The sequence below is a fragment of the Mesitornis unicolor genome, unplaced genomic scaffold (genome assembly GCF_000695765.1).
Source record: "Mesitornis unicolor isolate BGI_N332 unplaced genomic scaffold, ASM69576v1 scaffold12196, whole genome shotgun sequence".
NCBI classification, from domain to species: domain Eukaryota; kingdom Metazoa; phylum Chordata; class Aves; order Mesitornithiformes; family Mesitornithidae; genus Mesitornis; species Mesitornis unicolor.
Genome location: NW_010193020.1, coordinates 32,918 through 41,136, shown reverse-complemented (window position 1 = coordinate 41,136; position 8,219 = coordinate 32,918). Strand labels below are relative to the sequence as shown.

The window sequence follows — 8,219 nt, the reverse complement described above, 5'->3', positions numbered from 1 at the left end:
ATGGTGCAAGCTTCAACAAGCAGTTGATCCCAAATCATCCCAGTGAATGTGGGCAAAACGTGAGTTACAGAAGAACGTGAATCCTCCTTTTATACAAGTTACAATGTACTGCAAAGTGCACAAGTGGTTTGATTGGTTTTTTTTATTGTGAAGGTATTTTTGTAATGTTTAGCAGCTGTAGAAGAGAAACTTGATAGATGCAGCTTGTTTTCCTGTCATTCTAAAATTCAGAGTTTGAACACAACATTTTGCAAGACCATCTGCAGAAGAATGAGATTTAGATTTGACTTACAAAATTTTCAGTTACTTTATTCATGTTTGTGTCATGCAAGTCCTTTGGAGAACCACACAGCTGAAAATAAGAGCACAGGAACTTTACCCATTTATCAGTTTTTTATTAGTGTTAAGGAAACCAAACAGCCATCATCAAGAAACAAAATATACACACATAGTTAATTTGCTAATAGTGATGCTATGAACTATCTTCTGTAGTGATTGTATGTAAGAGCAGATCTGCCCTTCAACCTTTCTTAAACCACTTCCAAGTTCTTCAAAATGTGCTGCGTGGATTCTCTCCACTGTTGAACTGCAGTGTCTTGGGCCACCCTATACAAATGCAGTGATGCTATATGGCCTGTTACTCCTGACAGAAAGTGGCTGTGGGTTTCTCTAAGTACTGAGACATGGAGTGCAGCAGAGCAGGCAGAAGAAAAGGGGGAAATTCTTGTTACTGCCTCAGAAGGAATGTGGCTTTTGAAAGGCAGTTTCTCATGTCTAAATTGGTCCACTCTCGTGCCCTCTCAGAAAATGCTTCTCAGTGGTGGAAGAGAGGCAGAGTGGAGCAGCACGCTGCTGGCTGTACTACACAGGTGACCACAGTGTGGGATCCTATCAGCAACACAGGCACCCAGACCAAGCAGCACCCCCTTCCTTAGCACGGAGATGAGCAGCAGCCTAGAGTAAATGTAACTTCCTTCCCTCCAAGTCTTATCTTCTACAACCCTGTACCTATCTGTTTGGAAGAGCAATGTGGCAGTCATGGTTTCACTAACTGTGTTTTTATCTGCACTTTCACATTAACATTTTGTATTAAAATTCAATTTGGACTTAAGTTTAGTCAGGCAACGTGTATTCTATAAGTATGCTATGAGGAAAAAGCCTAAACAGCAGCTGAGCTGTTGAGTCTACCAGAATAACCTTAAGTAGCGGTTGCAATGCAGGCAGAAAGGCTTCTTTGGTTGATATGCAGTTGCTTCCATTAGTTAACAGAAAGCTGAACTACCTTACATCTGCCACTATGATCCTGCACAGAAGCATTAAAATCACTAATTACACTTACCCAAGCAAAATGAAATTACTGATCCCGGCAGTTCCCATGTGCCCCTCCCTTGGTTTTCCGCTCCCTTTCCCCTGATGAGTATGAGGCACTGGAGGACAGAGGAGCTGCAGAAAGCCCCGGGGAGCCGCGCTCTGCTGCCCCCCGCAGAAATAAAGGTGCTTCAGTTGAGTCCTGGCGCACCCAATGTAAACTCGTGAGCGAGACTCTAAAGTTGCAGAGATGGGAGTAAACTTTTTCTCCTACAAAGTCCAGTCATGTAGGTTGCTTCTCTACCACCATGTTTTTATTGGTAGAAGCTGCCCTTTCTTTAAGTAAGGCATCATTTACATGGCTTCCTAGGATCTAGATCAACATGAAGGGAAAAGCGAGAACAGTGATATGTTTCAGATGCTATCACTGCTTGTCTAACTGTTGGCAGACTCTTTCATGAACACTGCTCTGCAGACATTCATGATTTTACAGCTGTACTCTGGGTGGCTCTGCTAGCAAAGGCAGACTCGATACTTCCTTTTAGCAAAAGGGAGATTTTTTCAGACTTCTGAGTAGATGTTTTTCCTCCACACTACTTCATTCTAATGCATGGTCTTTCTTTAAAGCCAAGTGATTTCCAGCACATCAGTGAACAAAGAAAGAGCTCTAGGTTTCTTTTAGGTGGCAAGTGCAATTAGCTCATGTAATCTAGCCACCGAGAAGGTTAATTGCATAGGGGGCCTTGTTCCTTTGTTCGTTTGTCTTTGCTTAAGCTTCCTCTAGTGCTACAGTACTAATAAATTACCCTGGAGAGAAATAAATAAATAGGTTGGCATCTCCCAGACACCACACTGGAAATCCAGAGGGTTTCAGAAGAGCTGCTCCCATGGTCCTGGGAAGGTGTTCAGCAAAAAAAGTCCATATTATACCACTGTCTGTACAGGAGCGATGCACTGCGCGGGAGAGCCAGCTCTCTCCGAGGACGAGGTGGAGCGGTTGGTGATTTCTCTCTGCAGTTCCTCCACTTTCTTCTGCAGCTCGGCCCGCTTGGCAAGAAGCTCCTTGTAGCGACTGTGAACAGGTTCCTGCAAGAAAAAGTGTCGCTGAGTGCTGGGAGGCAAGCGTGGAAGCACAAAACACTGCTGCTGACCTGGCACACAGCTCTGCGGGAAGGAGGGGTGGAAGGTGAGTTGCATCATTGTCTCCAGCCCAGGGGGGAGCGAGCAGCTGTGCTGGCTTTGGGATGCTCATGTTTATCCAACATGCACAGTGCAGTGCTGGCCAAACAAAACTGTGTGTGTTTGGGAAGATGACAATTACAAAACTCTAATCTCTGACATTTCAGAAGGGCACTGGCCTTGGCATCTCAGCCTAGACACAATTTCAGGGCTTTGGGGGGGGGGAAACCAATACACATTTATCTAAATGTTTTCACATAGTTCTGACTGTTAAAGAGTTATTACTGGAAAGCATTTTTGAGTTCCTGTACCTAATGCCCCAGATTTGCAAAGCTCTGTTAGCTCAAGTTGGACACAGACAATCCAGAAATTCTGTCTCTTCCTATTAAAAGGTGATGTGTTGAGACTGCAAGTCTCAGGTGCCTGCCCTGGGCACACCAGTTTCCCTGCTGCCAAGAAGGTAACCAGGGCTGCAGTCACCCCTGTGCCTCGGGCAGCCAGGGCAAGCAGCAGGTTCCTGTTGCCAGTATCTAAATACAGCCTCAAAGCTCAGCTCTAGAACCTTACATCTGAAGAAGTCTTAAGTTTTTAGGCTCTTTTGTAAGGAAGAGAGAATTCAGATTATTTTCCCCTTATTGTAAGTGAGAAATTTTCCAGACTGCTGCATATCTTCAGCTCCTGCAGATTTCACGAGCCAGCTGAGCTCTCACACCAGCCAGCTGCAGATGCTGCCCTTTCATTTGCTGCCATTCGAATGTAGGCTTTTGGCTTCATATTTAAGCAGTGGCAGCCTAAGTCTGTACATTGCTTCTTGCGCTTCGAAGGTCCTGAGCTCCAAAATGACAGTATCAGTCCCAGCAGGGAGGGAAATAGCAGCAGGGTCCTGGAGGAGCCAGACGTACCTGCGGCTTCATCCTGGGGTTCCAGCGGATGTAGTACCCGACCCACAGCTCCAGGTGGCGCATGCTGGCCACGGGATACAGGACGTGGTTGGAGTAGCTCACATACAAGGGGTTGGTGAAGTCTTCCAGTTGGCTGTTGATGTAAGACCAAAGCGACACCGTCTTTTTTGGAAGGCTCTGTAAAGGAAAGGGGATGGAGGATGCTTTATTTCCCATATGAATACCAGCATTTATCTACAAAGTATTTATACCAGCATATACATATGCCTGTCATTAACAGAGCTGGTAGCCTTTTTGCAGCTTAAAAAAACCCCTGTTCTTTTGATGTGGTTACTGTAATTGAAGCACGGGGGTGCAGGCAGGCACTCACGTGCCCTGGAACAGAAACATCCCCTCTCACACACCTGGCTGCCAACACGGACCAGGAATCGCCATCGGTACAGCAAGGGGACACTGTGTGTGAACTCTCACTGCTTTGCTTAAAATTTACCTCTTTAAAGTGCTCCTGGAGGGCTTGCTGGAGTATTTAATTGCAAAGGAAAAAAGAAAACATTTGACTTAGGCCCTGATCTAGTGGAATAATTAGGCCTGTGAATAGTCCCAGTGAAACCAGTGTTGAAGTGCTTGCTAGTTTAAGTACTTCGCTGAGGCCTTAAAAAAACCCAAACTCATGCAAACAGCATGCAGATTTTCTTCTCTAGAAATCAAGAGTTATTCACTGTGGCCTCTAGAGAAACAGGGACCCTGATTTCACTACAGTACAATACTATCACTTCTGTACTACAGCATTTTTTAAAATTATTATTTTTATTTTTTTTAACTAATGTTCTGTTAAATATAATCACAAGGTCCACAAAGCACTGTCCTCTATGCACCTCTGTGAAGTTAGGCTGCGACCTTTCGGTAACAAAATGCTTCATCTCATGGTAGGTGAGACAGCATGAGTGCTGCTGCTTTTCCTTCTGATCCCAGACCGGGTCTGAATGGGGCAGTGTTTGAATGGTGCTAATGTACACCTCTGTACACTCCTCCCACAAACAAATCTCAGCCGGGCTGCAGGGCAGCGCTGGCTCGTGGCAGGGCCTAGAGGCACGTCCTGCCCAATACCAGCAGCGCTGTCCTCTCCCAGAAAAAGGCAAGCAGGGCAAAAGCACACACTGAGAGCAGTTACTTGCTGTAAACAGTGTGCAGAATGACAACACACACTTGGTAGTGGAAATCAACCTTACAGGACCACTGCAAGGAAAACGGAGGGTAAAAAAGGTCCCAGTTCCCACAGAGAAGGTTACATTTACCTGAAGTTCAATAAAAATTGCATTTCCAACTACTGAGGAGACACGAGGAGCTGTTCAGCCACCAGTGAGTAGCTCATAGCCACAGTGGAAGCAGTAGGACTGTACAGTGGGAAATGTTACTGCTCTGAAATGTAAGGTCTCCAACAGGCAGCAGTTTAACTGTTAAGAAAGGGGCTTGGTATTACCCAGACCTGCATTTACCGATGACAGTGTGAAAATGACCTCTTTAGCAATGCCTGGCCAGCTAAAGCAACCACAGTACCACGCCTCCACCTTGCTGAGATGCAGTCCTACCTCCTTCACTCGCTGTTGCTCACTGCTGCACAGGAATGTCCCAAACAAGCAGCTGTACAGGTGATCCAGGATGGTTATCAGGAAGTACTCGTTGAACTCAAATGCTGTAGGGAACTTCAGACAAAACCAGAAAATTAGGATGGGATTTTAGAACAGGAATCACAAATAAACTTTCTCTCACGTTGTGCTCCTGGCGAGGAGTTGGCCCCTCTTCTTTAAAACAGGATTTGTCTCTCTTCTTTGCCTGGCGGAATATTCAGAATCGTATTTTCACCTTCCAGGAGCAAGAGTTTATCTCTTGGAAAGCTGCTTTACATGTGCAGAGAGGAAATCTGAGCAAAAGCCAGAGGTCTGAAGGGTTGGACTGCTGTGTTTATACACACTTGGTGCTGCCTCAAGTGGAAGCTTGCTCTGCTATGCCTGTCCCTAACGAGAGACCACGCAATGAGTCTGTGAACAAAAGGCTGAAGGCATGTGAAATCATCCACAAAAAGAAATGGAAGTTTCCTGAAGCCAAATGGAAATAACCTCTGTGTGTAACACAGCACTTCCCAGCAGGAAGAGCAGGGAGGCATCGTGCAACACAGGTCAGCAGGAAGAGGAGGTGTATGGGGAGGGGCTGCGTTTGGTGTGGATGTACCATGCAGAAACAACCAGACCCGAGACAAGGAGAAAGGAAGCTCCACAAAGGGTCAGTGAGAATGCGTGCAGTGAACTGCAAAGACACGCTGGAGTGATGGAGAGGAGCACGGGAAGCCTTCCTCCCTCACAAGCCACCCTCCTCTTCCCAGGCTGCCCTAGCTGCAACAACCTGACCTCACCGGCTGCAGGTCAGATGCTTCTAGAAGCAACGCAAGGAGAGCACCATGAAAGTAACTTTTGATGATGGTAAAAGTCTCCTTCTTTCTCTGCTTGGATACAGTACAGCTTCATATATAGTGGTATACTTCCTTCCCGCTTCACCTGGTTTAATCCATGATGAGCCTAACTTTTTCAGTGAACTGCCTGATCGTGGCTGACATTCGCCACGTGACACATTTTGTGTCACAGCAGACAGAAGAAATCTTCCAGGTCACACATACCTGGGGGATAAACTTCCTAACCAGAGGTGAACTCTCCTGAACTACGCCTCTGCCATGTCTGGTCTGAAGCGAGGAACTCAGCTCCTGGCTCTGTACACCACCTATGAACCAGGAACAATGTGTCTGCCTTCAGAAGTTAAAGTAGACCAAATATATGTCTTGTGGCAGGTTTGGTTGTGGAATCAGCCCGAGCAGAGGCAACAGCGATCTGTATGCACTCACCACGGTAGAGACCTACATTAGCATAAGTCACTTATGCTTCTGAAGGCACAGTGGGCAAACGAGGATGGCTTGAGCGTCTGTTCCTGCCCATGATAAATGTGAGGCAGCCGCCTGCTCTCTCAGGACAAGGAAAGCCTCTCCTCACAAGCTCACATCTTACAGCAGCATGTATGTAAGCGGCACCCAGTAGCCAGTCTGATGCAAGCCAACACTGTGGCCTTGCTGTGCGCTTGTGCATTCCAGCCCTTTGCTAAACAGGCTCACAAGAAACATTGTGCCAACAAAACAAGAGCAGAAGCGCAGGGAGGAGAGCCTATGCAGATCAGCTTAGAAACAACTCCTGTGGCCACTCCAGTGACCTCTCTAGCCACACTGGGCCATGTCTTGGTACAGTGGCTTTGCAGACACATGTCCCACCCAGCAACTTACCTGTCTTGTCATTTGCCAAACGCAGTCGATGAACTGGAGGAAGACAGGAGAGCGATCTGCATCCGCATGGTTCTTATCTCCATGGCCAACTCTCTGAAACAGAGCAGGACAAGGAACACAAGTCACACGGGGCTTCGTGGGGAAACTGCTGCGGTCTCCTCCCAGTCACCCAAGCCTTTAACAACGGCTTTAAGGAGGTTCAAATGAGTCCGGATTTTGCTTTGTCCATATCAGTGGGTAAACGAGTAAAAGACAGCTACTCCCTTTGTCTTTGAAGTGAAATTTCTTTATGGGGTTATTTTAATGCTAAATTAAAGCAAGAGTTGTTTGAGTAGAGGCTCCAGATGCTATGCTGGCACTGATTTCAGTTAATAGCTAAAGTTCAGGAGGAAAAAAATGAGAATGCTTTTTGCTTCAGCTGCAGCTGTCGTCCTGGCTACTTCAGTAGTGCAGTGTGCTGGATCTAGCACTACCCACAGGCACAGCATGTGGCAATAACCGTCACGCAACACCTCGCAGCTTCCAAGCGCTGTACAAACACTAACCCAGCCCATCTCCTGCCACCTCGGGAGAAAGTATCTCAGGAGCAGGCCTCCAACCCTGACCATGCTGTGTGGCCTTGGATAAGACATGTGAGGCCTGATTCCTTATAGCTAATGAAGTACCTTACTGGTTATGTATTACCCAGGAGCCCTAAGTACACAGACAGAACAACTTAAGAAACAGACATCTCTACCCTCTTCTGTAACTCTGTTCTCCCCTCACCAAAGGAAATCAATATCATTATCTTCTTTGTACTAAGCTAAAAAAATCATAGGGGAACACCAGGTAACAGTTTTCTGCAGGATAACCCTAGTTGCCTAGTGCCTCAGTTTCCCCCTCTTCCTCAGAGCATTTGACTATGCAGCCCATCACATCTGCTGTAAACGGACCTTGTTCTAGCCCTTGCCAAAATTAAAACAACCACAAGAGAACAGCTATGAGCAGAACACAGTAAGAACAACGCCTGAATGGATACTGCCAAAAGGCTCTCTCGATTCCCATCAGTGCCAAGAGTAACAAACCACTGTGTCACAGGTCCACAAGCTGCCTCTGCCGACTCCAGGGACACAACCACAAGCTACTCTTGGTACAGTCTCAAACTGCTGTCCTTCTACCTAAACCTCCCCAAAAATAAAATGTGCCTGAAGAAAATGCGAGGTCAAGGCCTCTTCAATACCACGCCATTTGTTAGACGACAATGTCCAAGCAGTCTCAGAAAATGGACTGAACTGGAAAGGAAGACAAAAAGTTGGCCAGTGGTCTGCGCCAACTCCCAGTAGAAAAGCCTATCCTGAACCTGAAGTACTCTCTTAGTTTAAGACTAAGCATAGGAATACAACATACCAGTCAGGCACATGAGAGGTGTAATACCATCTGTTCCTCATATCTAGCCAAGATTGTCTCCAAGGAGGTTAAGAGATGACTGGAATTACAGGCAGAAAGCAATAGCAGCAGCATTCACCTTT

The 8,219-nt window shown here is 46.5% G+C and overlaps 1 protein-coding gene across 1 annotated transcript in view; it reads right to left on the bottom strand.

The window, feature by feature from the left end:
- Positions 1 to 1,924: 1,924 nt before the first annotated feature.
- MTMR2 (myotubularin related protein 2) overlaps positions 1,925 to 8,219 on the bottom strand; it is a 33,733-nt gene continuing 27,438 nt past the window's right edge. The window contains exons 11-14 of the mRNA XM_010187321.1: positions 6,712 to 6,804; positions 4,979 to 5,092; positions 3,390 to 3,566; positions 1,925 to 2,394 (exon numbers count right to left, since the gene is read on the bottom strand). Of these exons, the coding sequence (XP_010185623.1) occupies positions 2,233 to 2,394; positions 3,390 to 3,566; positions 4,979 to 5,092; positions 6,712 to 6,804 (546 nt within the window). The 3' untranslated portion in view covers positions 1,925 to 2,232. The remainder of the gene's footprint in view (positions 2,395 to 3,389; positions 3,567 to 4,978; positions 5,093 to 6,711; positions 6,805 to 8,219) is intronic.